This window comes from Equus caballus, chromosome 15 (genome assembly GCF_041296265.1).
Source record: "Equus caballus isolate H_3958 breed thoroughbred chromosome 15, TB-T2T, whole genome shotgun sequence".
Classification (NCBI taxonomy): Eukaryota; Metazoa; Chordata; class Mammalia; order Perissodactyla; family Equidae; genus Equus; species Equus caballus.
In genome coordinates this window covers 86205730-86227366 of record NC_091698.1, presented here as the reverse complement: position 1 = coordinate 86227366, position 21637 = coordinate 86205730, and the positions used below count along the sequence as shown (strand labels likewise).

Here is a 21637-nt window from a genome sequence, read left to right as displayed (position 1 = left end):
ATGAGTCCTCAAGGAAGTAAACAGAATACTAGCTGGAAATATATACTGTTTGGTAACTGGGGCCATGAAGAGCCAAATCTATGAATTATGCAATTAATGTACACACATTATATCATAATCTCATCCTGAATATAAATGAAATCTCCTAAAATTCCCAGGAGTATATTATTAGGATGGGGGTATCTTGTTCCCATGTAGCCTCCAGCCCAGCAACTACTCTTCATGTAAGTTACAGAGTATTACCTTCCCTTCTGGTCTGCTAAGGGCTTTGGCTGCCTGTGGTCTGCTGGTCAGTCCCTAGAGAGTCTGCGATAACCACCTGTAGGACTGACTAAGTCTATCTACAAAGAGATACTGGCTGAAATGCTAACTTTAAAATAAAATCCTAACCCAGGCTATTCTGTTTTCTCTGAAACAACTTTCAGAAATGGTAGATACTTGTGACTGACAATTGCAGCTGGCCACTTACTATTAGGCCTGGGGCTTCATACAGCAACACCGAGCCTAACGGGTAGTCCTTCTATAGAGGTGGCTGTGATCATTACTGATCCTGAACCCCTTCTTTCAGTCTTCTCAAGCAATAAAACCTTGTCCAGAAAGATGTACTCCCTGTAACAGCCTCTAGCAGCTACATTCAGCTGTGGTCACTGAAGGTCTGGTGCCCTTGGTCACCAGGCACTTGGGGCCCTCAGGAACTCAGGTGACTCAGGGTGACAAAACTAGTAAATGAAGAGAAGAAATCAGATGAAGTGAAACTGTAATAGCTGGTGTTGCTAAAACGAACATACAGCCTACAAGCTGACTTCTTTCACTAATCCACTCTGTCTTCCTACTTTTGAAATGGAAACATCCTTGAGTTGATATTTAGATTCTGGGTCTGGCTCTGAAGGCTATGGGTGGTTAACATAAAAAGCTAAGGACTAAGCCCAGAAAGGGTTATTGTAATATCTAGGTAGGTGGGAGAGGTTTAATTGTTGTGTATTCTTCTGCAAGCTTTCAGCTCCTCATGAGAGGGCATTATTCATAAATTATTCTGTTACTTCCCCTACCTGTTCTCTCATCATAGTTTATTTCTTAAATAATGAAAACAATATAAAATTCTCACACAAACCTCAGAAGGTAGAAACTGTTATTGTCCCCATATCACAGATAAAACAATAAAGATAAGAATCTTGCTCATGGTCAGGTGAGAGCCAGGGCTCAAATGCAGACGGTCTGGCTCAGAAGTCTAAGCTCCAGTACAGGGTACCACTCAGCTCTGCCCCAACGAAGCGGCTGGCTGTGCCCCTGCTAGGAGCAACTTAACAGGGCTGCGGGCAGGTACCGTCACCCGGCCAGGGTCTTGAGTCTCCACACAGATAACACTGTGTCAGCAGGTCACTGATTTATTGAGTCCGTAAATCCTCTATTCCAGGGTAGCCCTACGGTTTACTCCTTCCCTTCCTTCTAAGGCTATTTCCTAAACTTGCTTGATAATAAGAATCACCTGGAATACTTGCTAAAAGCATAACTTCTCGAGATCTCAGGATCCATTTGGTCTGATGTGGTCGCAGAAATCCATATGTCTAACAGGTGGCCCAGGTGATTCTTCCCATCAGCCAAACTTGGGAAACACTGCTCTAGGAGTTTTAGCCAATGGGAACAAACATAGGTGATCTTAAGTATATATTATATATTAAGTCAAAGTATTATTAAGCAGATGGCACTTCTACAGCTGAATTAATCCAAAGCCATCAGTACACATGGCACAAAGTGGTTTTCTGCAGGAAAGACTTGAGGAGTGGGTTGGAATGTCTTTGTTGCTTCTTCTCTTTTTGAGGGATGACTGTTAGAAAGAACTCTTTAATGGTTGTGCCCTTGAGGGAGTTTCTGCCTTGCTCTAGTCATTGAACAGCTTAAATCAAATAGAAAGTAAGCCATTTTATGTAGTTCTTTTAAGTCCTGCCTAAGAGAATTTTGGAGAAGGGTAAATTAAATAAAGAGGAGAAAGGAGTACACAGTTCTAGTTCCCTGAAGGACCCTAAAGGAAGCTCCTTATATAACGAAGAGAGGGACTCAGGCTTTTCCACTTAAATGCCTATGAATCATATACAAGATGATTTAGGAGACTATAAGAGATTTCAATTTACACAGTCTAATTAGGAAGCAGAAACAATATCTGACACTCAAACAACTCAAATGCAAAACTGTTGAAATTCATGAGTATCAAAATATTGTTCAATGTTAAAAAAGGATCCCAAACATGCCTAATCGGCTTTGACACTATGTTCACTGCTTGTCACAAATGGAGACTTTCCACCTCAGGCACCACTCAAAGGCAGACTCCTTCAGTTGCTATATTTATGAGTTAGTAGGAAGAAAAGGAAGATAGAAAATAATATTAAAAGACAGTCAAAGGAGGAGAAAGCAAGCCAGTCCTTTCTGCTCTGTGGAATGCTTTGATTCCCAGGCCAGAGGCCTGTCCCCAACTCTGAGCAGGACCGAGGCAGAAGTTGTACATACCTCTTGGTGGGAGTGGGCACTCCAGAGGACATATGGCTCACCATGGTGTCATTCATATTAGTCAGAGGGCGAGGAGGACTGGAAGGAAAGACATTTACATTATATTAATAATTACCAACATGATTAGGGAAGCAAACGAGAGTGATAAGGGCAAAATAACCCATGATCATTCAGGTTCTTTTGTGATAAGCACATTGGGGCCCCCCAGGGAGTGGACGCAGAAATCAATACTTCTCGCCTAAGCAAATTCAACAAGAGGGTTGCTCGCACAAAGCCGACGGACATCGCTGTGCTGTCCCCGGAGAAGCAACTCATTCTGCACACACTGCTACAGGGATGCAACTCCGTGGCTTCTGTTTTGTAGTTTTAGTACACAAGAATCTGAGTTCTGCCACTTAGCTAATTTCCTGCATTTTAGGTGCTTACAGGATTACTAGGTGCTTGTGGTATATTACAAAGGTCACAACAGCAACATGCATGCCTTCCTGAGATTTAGTTAGAGTTCACTGACTTCCCTCAGACTTAGTTTGCATACTTTTTACCAAAACAATTAAAACATTAAATACTAAATTCTGTTATTAATCCTTTACTAGAATCTTAATAATGAACCCACATTTTATACCTATACTCTAATTAGAATGCTTTCTTTTATAACCTAACCCAAATTTAAATTTGAAGGTAAGCATTTTTGATAACTTCTTTTTAGTTGCGGGTTCTCTGGACTCAAGGTCTATTTCTCCCTCTTGTAAGAGTCTTGAATGAACGAATCCAAACTTCTCAAAAGGAATGATTTTCCCTTTCAGACCCTCTCCCTCTCCATCAGGTTCGGCTACAAAGGGTTTCTGTCTTGCATTTGGAGCCACATGACTATTGCTAAATATTCCCCCTGGGAAATTTCTCACTTCCTTTCCTAAATTGAAAGAAGTAATTTTCAGAGAAATTTGTCCATCAAAAGCAGAAAAGTGAAGCAGAAAAGCCCCTCTCTCATATTTAGCTGCTTGGGAACTACCTCCTGGTTTCTCCTTATCTTTAAGAGCTGAGCTAATTATGTAAAATGTTTTTGTAGAAGTCATACTTCACAAGTCTTGGTGAACAGTAAGGGGTCAGAGCCTGCATGGTTTTGGAGGTTTCACAGTATATTCAAACAAAGGCTCAAGGGAAACTTTTCAGGCCAAGTCAAGGAACTCAGAGGAAAAGTTAAGAGGGAGGGATGGGATGGATGGATGGATCTCTCTCTACAGCTATCTATCCACACACTCCTTTTTCAAAAACCAATTTCACTTCTGGGTAGGGAAATATTTTTAATGACTTCCCATTTAATGGAGAGGATCAAAGATGGGAAGTAATTTGCAGGGAACAGATTAGGTCTCCTGATTTTTAAGCCATAACACTATGCTTATTGTTACACATTCCTCTCTTTGTGTGAAAGTTGCTAAGTAAGACATTCAGGATTAAAATACACCTTTCTAGGCTAGAATTCAATTCCATGTTATTTATCTCACTACCTATCTCCCAGACAGATATTCAATTTTGCCCCCAAACTTTCAAGCCTATTAATACTAGTGGCTGTGCTGAGTTATAATCAATTGTTTTAGGCTGACTAATAAAGAAAGTGAAAGACAGAGATTAGCTTAATTTTAGTCCTAAATTTATATTTTTGCCTCTGGTTCTTTTAATTCAGTTGTCCAAATGGAACAAGGAGACAATTCCTCCGAAAGAAACAAATCCAGCATCATAGCTTTTCATACTTGAGGGCATCAGAAACATTCTTGTCCTGGAAATACAATGGGCTTTCCTTCTGTAATATATTATTATTAGCAATCCATTTCCAAAATAAGATAAGGACATGTCCATGTTGCTTTCAGAATTAACGCAATTACCTAGTATATTTCAACACTGAAGATACTACTGCATTCAATTTCCTTTCTCACATTCTCAGAGGAAAAATGACAACAGAAAAAAATTTTGTTTTAATTCCTCAAATATGATAAAACATCATGATTTGCAGTGTTATGTTTGGTCTGATGCAACAAAAGTCTTTAATAATCATCTCTATCTCTTGGCAGATATAATGCTTAATTATTATCTTATAGCACACATATCACAGCCTCTTCTTTAATATTGAAAACCAGACAGTAATGATTACATCGTAAGCTATAAACTAATCATAATTGCCCCCAAATTTCATATCCTTTTTGAACTTCTAACATGTTTTGCTAGGGAAATAGGTATGCATTTGCAGTCCAAGACGAAAGAGGCATTTGAAAACATACAGGGGGTCTTTACCATAGGATCTACCACTAGACCCACAATTCACTAGGAAAGCCAACAGCTCAGCTGTGGTCTCAGGAGATGTAATACACCAAAAATGACTTCTGGCTTATAAAAGAAAACCTCATAGTTCCTGTAAGACATAACTGAAAGGAATGCTTGCAGGTGTAAGGTAGACATTGATGGTACCAATTATACAAACTTAGAAAGCAGTAGAATTGACACAACTCTTCAGATCAGTTTTGAATACCTTGAACATGTCACCAGATGTTGTATATCTTCCTTTGGTGAAGATCTCAGCAAGGTATCTTTGGACACTAATGAGTTCCATGGTACCCAAAGGACCACCAACCATCACTTGGTACAGAGATTTGGGATATTCCTTCTTTGTTAATAAGACATGCCAATTTTTTTTTTTTTTTTTTGAGTTGGAGATAGAAGGTAATTTGCTAGTCAGAAGAGGTAGGTGTAAAAGGAAGACTTAGAGAATTTGGTAATTCTTAATCAAAGGGAAAGAGGGATTCCTATTGGGTTCCTACTCATAAAGATAAGTAAGACCATCTTTATCTCAATGACCTAACTACCTATCAGTGAAGACAGATATGTAGGCAACTCATCACAATGCAAAGTAATGAGAGCAGCAATACAAGTATAGACAAAGTGCTGAGGAGTCATAGATGAAGAGCGGTTATCCTGCCTGGAGGGATGAGGGGGAAGAGTGCCAGGGTGAAGTACCATTGAGGAGAGAGTTTTCTAGACTTAGAAAAAAAGTTAAGGCTACCCTACCTAGAAGAAATGGTATGGAAAAAGGCACAGAAATCCAAGAGTCCATGGCATATTTGGGTCTAACTTATCTGGCTAGACTCAACGGCGCTCGAAGGGGAGTAGCTGAAAATGCACAGGGAAAGGTAGATTAGGCCTAGGATGTGAATGACAGCTGTTCCATCACAAGCCAAGTTTGGGCCTATACTGTAGGCTGCAGGGGAAGCATTGAAAGTTTTTAAGCCAAAGATGATGTGACTATAATTGGGTTTTAAAAAGACAACTCTAGAAGCTTGTAAAATATTGGTTTTAATCATGGGTGTGCATTGGAATCATCTGGAAAGCTTTTCGTAAAATAAGATACCCAGGCTCTATCCTCACTCTAGTGAATCTGAATCTCTAGGGGCAAGAAGACTCTTTCTAATGCACGCTCTCACTTAAAAATCACTTCTGTAGAATGCATTTGGAAGGAGGAGGGAAAGGAAGCTGGGAAAGGAGGGAGAGGACAATGGCAATTGTCCAGATCAGTGATTACAAGGGTGGACAGTGGTAGTTAAGATGAGGAAGAGAGAAAAGGAAAAATACTGTTGAGGTAAAATAGATAAGATGCAGTGACCAATTAAGTACATGGGGTTAGTGAGTAAAGAATAACTGAAATTTTTACCTTGACTATTGGGTAGGATAGTGATATCAATATCGAAACTAGGTAACACCAAAGGAGGAAACAGGATTTGGTTTTGGGTAGGTGGGGGCAGATAGAAAGAGCAGGAAGGTAAGAGTGAATAGGATTTCAGTTTTGAAATTGCCGAATTTGAAATGGCATTAAGTGCAGGTAAATGATAAAAAAAAGCAGTTAGAAATAGGAGAATGGAACCCAGGTGAGATGCCAAGTTTGAAAATATTTGAGTGCCATAATTTAAATCGTAGCTGTTCATTTGAGTTTTCTGATCACTGTAAAGGTACATTTTTATTTACTGTTTTTAGCTGGAGCAGGATAGCTTTGGGGAAATATCCAGTAAGAGGGTGGCTTAGATAATAGGTACAGAGCTTCTGGTTACTGGTTAGACACAATTCCTGTTATAAATTAAAAATTTAACTTACTGGTACAAGTTATTTTCACGTTACTTCTCTTAAGACCAGACCACTCCAATTCATTCTGGTTGATGCTCTGGAATGTACACTAACTTGAAATTAAAACTACTACAGAATCTCTCTTAAGGTTTTTAAAGCTAAAAATAGATGATGAATAACTCATCATGCTTTTAAATCTTTTAGGACAAATTACATATAACTCTCTATTTCTTTCCTTTATCAAGTATTTGCTGTGTCTCTACCAAGTCATCGTTACTGTGCTAGCTGCTAGGGATAAAAATTAAAAAGATGAAAATTTAAGTATTAGGAAGAAAAAAATTCAGAAGAAATAATTGTAATATAATGTAATAAGTATTGAATAGTATAAAAACTGGTACATGCTATGGGAAAATATTGAAATCACCTCACCCCATAAAGAAAAATGTATTTCCAGGGTATTAAAAAGCTAAATGTACATGCTTAATTATAGAAATTAAGAGAAAACACATGTGTCTATGGACAGAGGATTTTCTTAGTTCAAAAGCAATGGAAAAATTAGGAAAGAAAAGACCAATTAATTTGATATATTTAAAAAATCAGAAAAGACAGAAAAATACAAATTCAGGGAACTCTTTCAATGAATGTGACAGAGCAAGAATTAATAGCCTTAATATATAAGGGATTCACACAAATTTATAAGAAAATTATTAACATTTCAATTAGATAAATGGGCAAAGTGCAAATACCCCCTTAAAAAGAAAAACAAATAACATAAAAATGTTTTCATTATGAAAAAGCAAAGAAATTTGTTAAAATTACAGACCATTTTCCCTTATAAAAATAATGATTCTTGGGCTGGCCCCGTGGCCGAGTGGTTAAGTTCGCGCGCTCCACTGCAGGCGGCCCAGTGTTTCATTGGTTCGAATCCTGGGCGCAGACATGGCACTGCTCATCAAACCATGCTGAGGCAGCGTCCCATATGCCACAACTAGAAGGACCCACAATGAAGAATATACAACTATGTACCGGGGGGCTTTGGAGAGAAAAAGGAAAAAAATAAAATCTTAAAAAAAAAAAAAAAAGATTCTTTTTTTTAAGCCAATCCTTAAGGCTGGAGAGGATTTTCCGACATAGGCCATCAATTTATTACTAGGCAAGAGTGAAAATATAAAATCAAGCAGAATTTCTAGAAAGCAACTGGGCAAAATGTCCATCAAAGATCTTTAAAAATGTTTAAACATTTTGACTCAATAACTTCCCTTTCTAGGAATCTATTCCAAGGAATTAATCAGAAATGCAAAGATAGATTTATTTTAAAATATTTAGGGAAATATTATTTACAATAGGGTAATTTTGGAAGAAATCTAAATGTTCAAATATGAGAGAAAGGAAAAGTAAATCACAGGCCACCCGTAATTATAAGATATTACACTGTCATTAAAAAATAATGCTTGCGGGGCTGGCCCTGTGGCCGAGTGGTTAAGTTCGCACACTCCACTGCAGGCGGCCCAGTGTTTCGTTGGTTCGAACCCTGGGCGCGGACATGGCACTGCTCATCAAACCACGCTGAGGCAGCATCCCACATGCCACAACTAGAAGGACCCACAACGAAGAATGTACAACTATGTACCAGGGGGCTTTGGGGAGAAAAAGGAAAAAATAAAAATCTTAAAAAAAAAAAAAATAATAATGCTTGGGGTCCACCCGGTGGCATGCAGGTTGAGTTTGTGTGCTCATTTTGGCAATCTGGGGTTCAAGGGTTCGGATCCCAGGCATGGACCTACACACTGGTCATCAAGCCATGCTGTGGCAATGTCCCACACACAAAATAGAGGAAGACTGGCACAGATGTTAGTTCAGGGACAATCTTCCTCAAGCAAAAAGGGGAAGACTGGCAACAGATGTTAGCTCAGGGACAATATTCCTCACCAAAAAAATAACTAACTAAATAAAAAATAATGCTTACATGGGAAAATGCTTAGCACATAAGAGGTAAAAAAGAAGGGCAAGATAACGATAATGATAGCTTACAATTATTGAATGTTTGCTACATATCAGACACTGTTTACAGCTTTAAATATATTATTTATTTTATCTTCAAATAACCCTATACAATAAGATAAAATTATTTATACATAAACACAGCATGCTCTCAGCTAAATAACATAGTAAGTGTAAAACAAATATCTGAAGGAGGGGGCCGGCCCCACGGCCGAGTGGTTAAATTCACGTGCTCTGCTTCGGTGGCCCAGGGTTTCACTGGTTCAGATCCTGGGCATGGACATGGCACCGCTCAGCAGGCCATACTGGGGCGGTGTCCCATATAGTACAACCAGAGGCACTCACAACTGGAATCTACAACTATGTACTGGGGGGCTTTGGGGAGAAGAATAAAAAGAAAAAAAGGAAGACTGGCAACATCACTAGCTCAGGTGCCAATCTTTAAAAAAAAAAATCTGAAGGAACTAGGTCAAAATGTTAAGAGCAGTGGAATTACGGGTAGTTTTTCCTGCCTATTTATACTTTCCTGTACTTCTCCAATTTTTCCAGTTTAATTTTTCCTGATTTTCAGAGAAAAGATGCTTAATGTAAAGAAAATTAAGTAGAAAAAAGAGAAACAGAAAAAAGCAACCTATATCACCACTGGATCAAATCTTTAAAGTGAGACTGTACTATTTTTGTTATCATTAAGAAAGCAAGCTGAGATGGAGTGTGCTTTACAAACCTAGAGAGAACTCTGAGACTGTAAGAAGAAGGGCCTGTTACATGGCTTGAGTAGATCCAAAGATCCACGCCCCCCTCAGCATCCCGACCACCACATCCCCGAAAAGAAAGTAAAGAAAATCTTTTAGATAAGTCTACATTATCTCCTCTATGAGACTGTAATAAACTTGTGTGATTTTTTTTTAAATATTGGCACCTGAGCTAACATGTGTTGCCAATCTTCCTTTTTCTCTTGTTCTTCTTTCTTTCTTTCTTCTTCTCCCCAAAGCCCCCTAGTACATAGTTGTATATTTTTTTTAGTTGTGGGTCCTTCTAGTTGTGGCATGTGGGACACCGCCTCAGCACGGCTTGATGGGTGGTGCCACATCCACACCCAGGATCCAAACTGGCAAAACCCTGGGTCGCTGAAGTGGAGCACATGAACGTAACCACTCAGCCACGGGGCAGGCCCCATATTTGTGTGATTTTTTTTGAGGAAGATTAGCCCTCAGCTAACAGCTGCTGCCAATCGTCCCCTTTTCGCTGAGGAAGACTGGCCCTGAGCTAACATCCATGCCCATCTTCCTCTACTTTATTTGTGGGACGCCTGCCACAGCATGGCATGCCAAGCGGTGCCATGTCTGCACCCGGGATCCCAACTGGTGAACCCTGGGCCACCAAAGCAGAACGTGTGAACTTAACCGCTGTGCCACGGGGCCAGCCCCTGTGTGATTTTTTATCACCGTATTTTGAGTACCCAGCATACTACAAGACATGGAGTAGGCTTTCAGGAAATATTTGTTGACCGTGAGTCAGCACCATGCCCTGGAGTACACAGGAGTGTAGAGTGTGTGAGGAGTCTTCTTTCTGTTATACTCAGCTTTGGTGAGACTACTCTCTGAGAATGGAATAATGACATTATTAGTTGTTACATTTGGGAGATACATTTGTAGTGTTTGCAGCCACAGCAAGTTTTCATCTGTGACTTAGTAATGGAATCAACAGAGTGGAGAGTGTCTTTAACAATGACAATAGCAATACTTATTGTGTGCTTGATATGTGCCAGACTCAGTTCAAACACTTCCCATGGATTCATTCACTTAAACCTCACAATCACCAATGAGGTAGATACTACTATTATCTTTATTTTACAGATAGAGACACTAAAGCATGGAGAGAAGTAATGTACTGAGGGCAAAGCCCAATCATGGCAGAAGCAGGATTTTAATGAAGGCAGCACAGCTCCTGGGCCTGTTCTTGGTCATGATGGTGCAGTGTCTCAACCTTTGATTGCTGCACTTCTGGGAAAACTTACTTAAGACTGTTTAGTCTGTAAATTAAGACCAATAGCATGATGTTAGATCATAGGTCTTGTAAAGTTGTTTCTATAGGAAGGTAAAACAACAATAGCCCCAGAGTACAGCTTTTGGGTGATTTTTTTCTTTCCCCTGCCACATCATTAGAACTCTTTATAAATGTCATCTGAACTCAACCTATTTGGTTGCAGAGCTCCCATTCTTAACCACCTCTAGGCTGCCCCAAGGAAAACCAGATAAGCTAGCGTGAATTGTTTCCTTCAAAAATATATCACTCATTTATTAGGATGACTTTAAAATCTAATATTAATTTCAAAGATATTTTAGATTCCTCATCTCAGCCTAAAATATATACACTTAATGAGCAAATTATTATATCAGCCAGACTGTTAATTTAAAAAAAAATGTTTAACACTGGGCTACGGACCAACATTGAGTGTAATTACTCGTTTTGGCTTTCTAAGTTGACTTAGATCCAGGGGAAAACACTTTCTGGACAGGACTCTAGCCACGGATGTTAAAGTATAACACTGTTTCTTTTCCCCCAATCTTTATTCTTTTTTTTTTTCCTGCTTTTTCTCCCCAAATCCCCCCAGTACGTAGTTGTATATTTTAGTTGTGGGTCCTTCTTGTTGTGGCATGTGGGACGCCGCCTCAGCGTGGCCTGATGAGCGGTGCCATGCCCACGCCCAGGATCTGAACCAGTGAAACTCTGGCCCGCCGAAGTGGAGCACACGAACTTAACCACTTGGCCACCGGGTCGACCCCCACACTGTTGTTGGTTAATCAAAATTTCTACTTAAAAATTGAGGGTTATTATAAAGGGGTAAAGGAACAAAGCCCACTCTGAGGCCCGAGAGGGCCAGTGAGATCTTGGGCACCTGTAAGGTCTGTCACTTTTCCTTTGACAGAACCTCTTCTGTACAAAGCCAACCCCTACCCTACACTTTTTAAAGTATTTCTTATTTGTTCATTATCTTGCTGTTCCTCCCAGAATATATTTTAGTCATAGAGGTTAAGGTTACAGTCCTGCAATTCTCTTTTACCTTGACAGCCATCTGCTAATCACACACTTGGGGAATTTTTACCAGATTTTTTGGTCTGTTTATTATTATTAGTGTGAAAGGGAAAAAGATTTTATTATGCCTGCTGCTTTCACTTACTTGACTACTTTTTTGTATTCCCCAGAACAATGCTTTACATACGAGGCACTTAACCATTCTAGTAAAATACATTTAATCACTTATTACAATTGTTGTAGCCAGCAATTTTGCCTTTAATCCTCGATACCTGTGTTGCTGTTGAAATTATCTTCCCTATGCACTTTGATCATACTTTTCTCATCTTTAAGGTTATGCAGCAAATTTCACCATACTGTAAGACAAATCCAAAACCCACACTGTAGACTACTTCATTCTTGTATCTGTCAAAAGACTCAGGACCTTCACATCTTTCAAATAAGTTTTCTTTTGCTTTTTCTAAGCTCCTGCTTTCAAATTTTCTCCTAGGTACCTATCCCGGAATGTCCTTCTTCACAGACTTGCCAAGGTTACACTCTTTCTCCCTTCTCTTATCAGAGAAATGGTTCCTGAAATTTCAGTATCTCCATAAAGCCCTTCTGATCGCTACAAACTCCATTTAAATAAACAAGGACCTTATCAGTACACAAACAAACAAAAGTGATGGCTCAGTCATGCCTACCACCTCCCTTATAGGCTTTGAGAAAAACCAAAACAAGTTGAAGGTTGTCCGTGCCCACAAGAAGTCTGTAATCCAATGAGTCCTCATAATCATCTGTCACAGCAACAACAGGCATTTAAGCTTTAGCTTAACCTATTATATTTTTTAGGTCAAATCTTATCTGACAATTATCATTTACAACCAAAAATGTGTAAAATCACTTATAACAGAGACTACAACTTAATTATTTCAAATTATTAACCAAAGCACAGTACACAAAAAGAACATGACAAACCCTGTGAGGTTAACAGTTGCAAGATTTGCTGTGTATTTTGCTATATTTCTTTACTTTTAGAACACTGGAGAAGGCTGGGAGGGAAGGAGTAATGCACTAACATTTGTTGAGTATGAGCATTGCATTAACATTGAGCAAGGTGCTCAGATACATTATCCAAATTCTTGCAATTACCCATTCTTATTTTACAAATAAAGAAATAAAAGTCAAAGAGGATAATTAACATGCTCAAGGTCACAAAACTAGTAAGCAGCAGAACCAATATTAGAACCTACTTTTTCTTTCTTTTTTTTTTTTTTCCTGAGGAAGATCCACCCTGAGCTAACATCTTCTGCCAATCTTCCTCTTTTTTGGCTTGAGGAAGATCCACCCTGAGCTAACATCTGTGCTAATCTTCCTGTATTTTATATGTAGGTCACTGCCACAGCGTGGCTGATGAGTGGTATAGGTCCATCCCTGGGATCTGAACCCACGAACCCAGCTGCTGAAGCAGAGAGTGCTGAACTTAACCACTACACCATGGGGCCAGCCCCAGAATCCACTTCTATCTGGTTCTAAAGCCAATGAATAGATAAAATCCACAGACTCACCATCCTAACCCAGGCATCTCTGCATTATCCAAATGAACTTTTCAGATTAGAGTTCTCAAGGAAGAATAAATTCTCAAGTTTGAGAAACACTGCCCTGTGTCAGGACCACTGGCTTCAAATCTAACTTGAAGCAGCTAAGGAAAATAAAAAGAGGAATTTACTGAGTATCATAACTAAATGATAACTAACTTCATAATTAAACTTTATGACACGTAGGGGTGCAGCTGGCTTCCAGGACACTAGAAGGTCATTAGGACATTTGCTGTTATCTTTGCTGAGATCTCATTTGGAGTCATAGTCTATACAGATCTCACAGGTTTTACACCTAACATCTTCTGCCTAATATGCTTTAGCTTCACCATTGGAGAACAAAACTTCTTCCCTCGTTCCGATTTGAAATTCCCAGAAAAGGCTCAAAATAACCTGCCTTGAGTCATCTGCCCACTGTGATAGACAGAGGGCCCAAAACTTTGACTGGTAGTCCTCTTAGAACAATATGGTTAGGATTGAGAGAGGACCAATGCTTCAAAGAAGACAGTATTGTTCTCAGAAAAAAGGGTGCTGAGCAAATCAGCGAAAAATAGTCACTTACTTAAAGATGAACTTTCTTCAAAATTAAAGAGTCAAATGGCAGTGTCCAGGATCCAGGCACTTCTGGATCTCTGCTGGGGTGATCACCCCAGATGAACACTGCTTTAGGATGAAAGTGGTGTTTGCTTCTCTCTTCTTAGTCACTATCCCCCAAAATTTAGTAACATATAAACCTATTCACAGACCCCCCACGTTGAAATAATATATGATCTAATAAGAAAGCCAGTTTATTTAATTATTCCATTATGATGAAGAGGATATATAGAATTTACACTGATCTAAAATAATGGTACAGTGTAACTCTGGTGAAACAGCAAGGAGAAAAGATCCTACAATCCATTTAATCTCTATGATTCTATTACTCTCTCAGAAAGCACCCTGCCTCTAGACAACAGTTCTGACGAGGATGGACCATTTGTGTACTCCTTGAGTAGTGTGATGTTTTGCTCTTTATTTATTTCTATGTACCAGATCAACCATCTCCTGTTACTCTACCAGGTTCGATGGTTATCCACCAAAGCAAAGAAGTTAAACAAACAAAGAAAACTGCCTTTTGGAAAACCATAAGGTTAAAAAAATAACCATATGCTACTGTAAATGTAGTATAAATATCATGCTACATTTTTACAATGAGATTTCTTTGACTTCCAGGGAAATACATTTTACTTTATTGGTCATTTACAATTAATTAGCCAACAAAAAACAGTTAAAATTCCAAAACCAACTATTAATCTAAATGCGTTGCATTAATGTAAAAAAGAGCTATCAACAGACACACGTCTCAATTTCTATTTCTAGCAGTTCAACACAGTCATTTGTGGTATAAGACTTAAAATGAAATATTTCTCAGGAAGGAAAGGTTTACCACAAACACATTCTTATATGGAACTTTCACCACTAGACAGCATCTAAAGACACCCAGAGGAATCCAGGTATCTCGCTCTAGCTCCGGAAAAGAACCCAATTATAAAATGAGGCAATAATTAGCAAATTATTTAGTAGTATTTCTCAGTTCAATATTATATTTAAAAAGCAGAGAAAGCGTCTTCCAAAACAGATAACTAAATCAACAAAAATGCACTATTTTATTTCAAAAACCTTTTCAGGATGCGTCCCTCTTTCTTTGTTCTCCTTGTTCATTAAACTTAGAAAGTTGCCAGTACTTTATATAGATATCAACTCCTATATTTCTAGAAAGATAAGACGACAAATACTTCAACAAGTTACCACTCACAGTCATTACTGAAATGTTTTCAAAAATGGAAAGAAATACATTATTATAGAAGACAGGCTGACTCTCATGTATTTTTACAATTAACCAGACAGGAAAAGATACAGCGGGCTTCCCCTTTCTATAATAACTGCCTGGGAAGTTCCAGAGGCTCTAGCATCCTGCCAAAAATAAACACAATCATCATCAGCCCAGCAGCTCAAGCAGCAAAAACATAAAGGCAAGGAAAAGCTAGCAAACCTTTACGTCCTGTGGCAAATGCTTCTTCTTTCTCTATGGATCTGGCATCTAATGCATTACACTGCTGTTGTCTCTAAGGAAACAGAACAATCACATGACGAAGAATCTTCTCTACAAGGTAGTTTATCCCACAGAGCATTTTGGGAAAGAACAGGTACAAGAGAACAATTCATCAGAAGGCAAACACACGTCTGCACTCCGTCAGCAAGTCCATCAAGCAGTCAAATGCAGCCAATGACAAGAAGGCAGATGCAGCACACAGAGTAGGGACCACTCCTTAGAAGCTTAAACATGAAACACATCCTCTTGCAAGAGCATCCAAGCTCTGCTGCACATCAGTGACCCAATTAACCCAGTCAGCAATTCCATTCTGATGGGATGTTAAGGAGCATCCCCCACCTCCTCTCCCAGGGCCTCTCCTACTGCCAACTGCTTGATGAGAAAGCAGCCTGCGGTACTGTATCTGCCAACCATCTAGGTAAGAAGCAAGGGGGAGTAGGAAGAACTAGTAAGGCTTGATTTTTTGCTTTGTTGAAGAGAAGTTAATGGGAATGAAAGCAGAGTGAATAAAATAGGACAATGGTGTCTACCTACCCCTTTGATGCAAAGAGCTCCTCACTTCATAAAGGCAGCTCCTCAGAGGGCCACTGAAACAGAAGGGCTCTACAGCATCACCTGCTGGACGGGCTTTCAGGGACACCTTGAGCCGGGCACTCACATGAGGAGAACGCCCCTGACACTCAGAGTCATCCTGCAGCCTCTCAGCTATGTCATCTATTCAACAGCTCTTACATCTATCTGCTCCTGGTCTCCATCTCCACCGGCATCGTCACATTTTAGCTGCACTTGGCTGGTGTAACTTGAATGTCGGAACAGTTTTCTATTTAGTCCACTGGTGTCCAGAGAACCTTCACTTATTACTCATCTGATTTCTCACAGCTCAAATTACTTTCCTAAGCACAGTTCTCATATCACCATTCTGCCCCAAATGATCAGTTCTTTACTAGTCTCCCAAATTAGGACGAACAACTTCTTCTCTATAGTCACTGCCTGGACACTACAGCCTCAGTCTCCCAAGCCATCTTAATTTTCACTACCTCTTTACACTTCCTAAGTATTCTGGGGATATAAGCTACTCTGGCCCTGGACTTTTCTGCTACACTAAAACAAAAACAAAACAAAATAGTAAAAAATATATACAAGTATATTTTCACTAAAAATAGGGGAAGTCAAAATGCAACCCAGACTAACAACCTAAGTGCCAGGAAAGAATCCTATCATTTGCTTAGATAAATGAGGAGGAGAGAGAAGACAGCCCAACAAATCAGACAGCTAACTAGTTAACACAAATACTTTTATATCAATAATGAAAGTCTGAAGAATAAAATGGATGCATGTGTTCGAATGCTTGGCAAAAAATAAGAGTTAATTTATATGACATATCAGAAATACAATAGGGGTCGGCCTGGTGGCGCAGTGGTTAAGTGCACATGTTCTGCTTCAGCGGCCCAGGGTTCACTGCTTTGGATCCCGGGTGCAGACATGGCACTGCTTGGCAAGCCATGCTGTGGTAGGTGTCCACATATAAAGTAGAGGAAGATGGGCATGGATGTTAGCTCAGGGCCAGTCTTCCTCAGCAAAAAGAGGAGGATCGGTGGCAGATGTTAGCTCAGGGCTAACCTTCCTCAAAAGAAAAAAAAAGAAATACAATAAAAACAAAATAGTGGGATAGGATCTCTCAAGTCTACAAGCTATATACAAGAGGGAGCAGAGCACAGACTATGAAGGGCAATGTGAACAACAATGGGCAAAATTAATTTCAGGGGGGAAAAAACCCCTACAGAATACCAGAAATTGAAATACCTTGGTTTTATAATAAAAACTTACTAAAGGTGAAGAAGAGGCAGTGGAGAGTGGAAAGAATACAAGTTTACGAGAATTGGGTTCTTGTTCCAGTTCTGGCACTAAGCAGATTAAGTGACATATATGACTGTGGACAATGAAGCCCTTTGTGTCTTAGCTAACTGGTCTGTGAAATGGAGGGGGCTGGTTCTAGAACAGTGGTTTTCACAGGTGGCTCCCTGGGCATCAAAGGATTCCACAAAGCGCTTCAGGTAACCTTGAGGAGAGCGAGTGGATTAGGCCCAGCCTCCATTCAATTAGAGCAGCTCCTCTTCTGCTCCAAGACTTCATATAAACAAAATGTTCCACTGCTGTTTTAAAAAGTTTGAAAACTCCTTTCCTCACTACAAAATTTAATTGGAAGTCCCTGCTGTACTCACTCATAGTATCCTGTTCTTTTCTTTTATAGTCCTATCACAGTTTGCAATTGTATGTAATTAGCCTTCACTTTTCCACTGGCCTCATTTAAGAGGCTGTAAGCTTCACGAGAGTAGGGCCCATAGGGTTTATTCCACCACTGGGTCCACACTGCATACCTAATACCATGACTGGCACATGGTGGGTGCTCAACAAAGATTTGTTCAATAATGAAATTTTATGATTCTACTTTCCATTCCAATCTACTTGAAACAACGTATTATCTAAACCCAAAAGTGCAAATTCTTGAGAGGAGTAACAATGACTAAATAATATTCTCAGGAATTTACCTGAACACATGAAAGCAGAAGTACCTCTCATATGTACCAATGCATCAGGCCAACTACGCCTGTTAAATTAGTCTTGGTATTTAATTTCTGGGCCAAAAGAATCTAAAAGTAATTTTAGGTGCCCTAATACAGTAGGGAGTTTTCCAGGAGAATAAAGAACCACACACCATCCATTAAACGTGTATCAAAGCCTCTGCTGAAAAGGCCACACTGAGGCCTCTGGAGATAGTGCTACGACAGTGAATTATAAATCAGCTAAAGTGGCAGTTTATGGACCTCTGATACAAGGTGGTGAACTGAGCACATGCTGAGAGCTTACCCTCCTGGACCCTCCCCCTCAAATGACTTAAAGATAGAAAGATAAATTGATGCATGCATAGCTAGAATCAAAACAAAAAAAAAGGGAATTCTCTCTAAGCCTAAAAAAGATGAGGCATCCTGCAAGGAAGAAAATAAACAAGAAGCCAGTGCAGTAAGCAAGGGCTGTGCTGAGCTGCCATGAGCCACACACAAAGGCACACACGCAGGCCACCTTTGAGGAAACTGGAAGATCTTAACTGCCTCCCCTCAACAAAGCACCCAAAGAAAACGAGCATCTAAAAAGGTCTTTAAAAATGAGTATATTTAATATACTCAGGCACCTAAAGGACAGAATAGCATCCACAAAATATTCTGAAAAATAACCAATTAGCGACTTTAAAAATGAAAATCATTGAGATTTTTAAAAAGTCCACAGATAGGCTGAAGAAAAGACTGAATACAGCTAAAGATTGATGTGCATTCTTTTTTTAAACTTAAGAAATGTGAGTGATAAACCCAGTCTTAAAGTCTAGATCTCAGAGTTCCAGAGAGACCAAAGAGAATGGAGAGGCAACAGCATCTGAAAGAGACAATGGCTGGGAATTTTTCAGAACTGATGAACAATATGAGACTTTAGAGAGTAAGAATCCTGAGTATTAAAACAAATTTAATTAAATAGAAACAAATTTTTAAAAAGTTCATATTCAGACAGATTCTAGTAAAACTTCAGATTACCAATGTTATAAAGAAAACTCTAAAAGCTACCAGTGAAAGAGGAGAGATTCTATAGAAAGGAAGGAGAATCAGATCATTATCAGCAAAAATGGCTACAAGATAATAGAGGAATAATATTTCCAAAGAATGAAGGGAAAACATCTTTTGGCCAAATTATCATTCAATAGTGAGGGTTACCACAAGAATTAGCCAAGAAAAGGAATAAAAGATATTTGGGGCCGGCCTCATGGCTGAGTGGTTAAGTTTGCACACTCCACTTCAGCGGGCCAGGGTTTCACAGGTTTGAATCCTTGGCACAGACATGGCACCGCTCATCAGGCCACAGTGAGGCAGCAGCCCACATGCCACAACTAGAAGGACCCACAACTAAAAATACACAACTACGTAATGGGGGGCTTTGGGGAGAAAAAGGAAAAAAATAAAATCTTTAAAAAAAAAGAAATAAAAGATACTCAAATTATAAAGGAAGAAGTAAAATTATTTCTATTTGCAGATGACATGATCTCCTATGTAGAAAACCCTAAAGAATCCACTGGAAGACCTCATCAAGATGGTGGCATAGGTAGACTCTGAATTCACCTCCTCCCACAAACACACTCAGGTTATAACTATTCTTGGAAAAAAGACCCCAGAAAGAGAGCTGCAAACTGGATTAAAGGAACTCACACAACAAGGGACACTCATGAATGAGGTGGTAGAGGCAGAAATTCCTTATGGAGAGAAAAAAAGCCACCTTCGCAAGCCACAGAGCTTCACAGCCAGCCAGGCAGGAGACACTGTAAGGTACACAGTCTTCCCTGGAGAAGTGGGGACCTTAGCAGGGCACGTTACCGCTATAAGCACCCTTCAGACTCAGCACAACTGAGACGAATGTCATACTATCTGGCTTGGCTGGCTATTACCTGCAGCAGGGAATATCCCCAGAAAACCTATTGACATAAGTGGAATAAAGCCAGCTCTTAAAGGGCCCATGCACAAATTCACCCATTTCAGCGAACAACCTAAAATCACCAGAAAGAAAGGTGCACAGTCCTTTGGTGAAAAGAGACTCACCTGGTAGGCTCTGGGTGCATCTCAGTGAGAGGTGAGACCTCTCCAGAGACTGAGACATTGGTGGCGGCCATTGTTGTAATGTAGTACAGGCGTGCTGACACAGGCGCTGGGAGGCGCCATTCGAGTTCTTCTTCTGGCCTGTTATCCCAGGGGTCTGCCACACCCACTAGAGCACAGATTTAATCCAGTTCACCCAAGGCAGGCAGCCCGCTATAGGGACTGGCCCCACCCAACAGCAAGCCCTCAGGCTACTTGTCAGCCTGCATAGACTGGGTGCCTTGATCCTCTACAGGGAGGTAAGTGTGTCCACATCTGTAGGGAAGGGCCTGTGTGAGGACCAGGTGATCTGTGGGGGGCACTGGTAGAGAGGTGGGGGCCTCTGCAGTGGGGCGACTGGGTACACTCCAGGGGGTTGGGAAGTGTGCATGGGCCAGGACTGTGTTGATGGTGTGTGTGGACCTGTGGGAGGTGGGGTTATGAGTGGCAGAAGACCTATGCTTCACAAACAGCCACAAAGGGGATTGGCCCCACCTTCCAAAGCCTGAAAAAATTAGGTGCTCATGTGCCTGGGGCTGGCCCCACCCAGCTGCAATCCTAAGAGAGCTGACAATAGCCTTGCAGGCCTGAGGCCTACAGTAGCTGTAAGCCCCTGACCTTAGCAACCAGCTACACTGGGTGCCTACTCATTTAACAGGAAAACTGCAACAGAAGTGTGCTATTAGACCTGTAGCCAACAGTGCTGGGGCTCTCCAAACCTGATTTACAAACAGCCAGCCAGGGAGGGAAAGCCTAGACTCCTGGGTACCTGCGGTAAGAGCAACCCTGCCACAGCAGAACGACACAAGTAGCCCACACAGGGGTCACTCCTGGAACATTTGGACTGGTGATGAGAGGGAAGCACTCTGCTGGGCCTCAAAAGGCACCTCTTATATAAGGCCACTTCTCCAAGATCAGGAGACATAGCTGACTCACCTAATACAAAGATATAAGCACAGAGAAAGAAGCATAATAAGGAGGCAAAGGAATATGTTCCAAGCAAGGGAACAGGACAAAACCCCAGGAAAAGAACTAAATGAAACAAAGTAAGCAATCCACCTGACAAAGAGTTCAAACAAAAATTCATAAAGATGCTCACTGATATTGGGAGAAGATTGGATGAACACAGTGAGACTGTCAACAAAGAATTGGAAAATATAAAAAAGAACCAACCAGTAATGAAGACTACAATACTGGAAATGACAAATTCACTAGAGGGACTCAATAGCAAAGTAGATGATACAGAAGAAAGGATCAGTGAGCTGGACAAAAGACTAGAGGAAATCACCCAAGCTAAACAGATAAAAGAAAAAAGAACTAAATAGAATGAGAACAGTCTAAGGGAACTCTGGGACAATATCAAGCACACTAACATTCATATTATAGGTGTCCCAGAAGGAGATAAAGGGGCAGAGAATCTATGTGAAGAAATAATAGCTAAAAACTTTCCTAACCTAAGGAAGGAAACAGACATCCAAGTACAGGAGGCACAGAGAACACCAAACAAGATAAACCCAAAGAAGCCCAAACCAAGACACATTATAATTAAAATGTCCAAAATTAAAGATAAAGAGAGAATCATAACAGAGAAGAGAAAAGAAACAAGTGACATACAAAGGAAAGCCCATAAGGCTTTCGGTGGACTTCTCAGC

The 21637-nt window shown here is 40.1% G+C and overlaps 1 protein-coding gene across 50 annotated transcripts in view; it reads right to left on the bottom strand.

Annotated features, from left to right (window-relative positions):
- The window catches only part of DTNB (dystrobrevin beta), a 237966-nt gene that overhangs the window by 77256 nt on the left and 139073 nt on the right, over positions 1-21637 (bottom strand). For all 50 annotated transcript variants that reach the window (XM_070235811.1, XM_070235815.1, XM_070235820.1 and 47 more), the window contains one exon: positions 2503-2580. In XM_070235811.1, coding sequence (XP_070091912.1) covers positions 2503-2580 — 78 coding nt within the window. The remainder of the gene's footprint in view (positions 1-2502; positions 2581-21637) is intronic.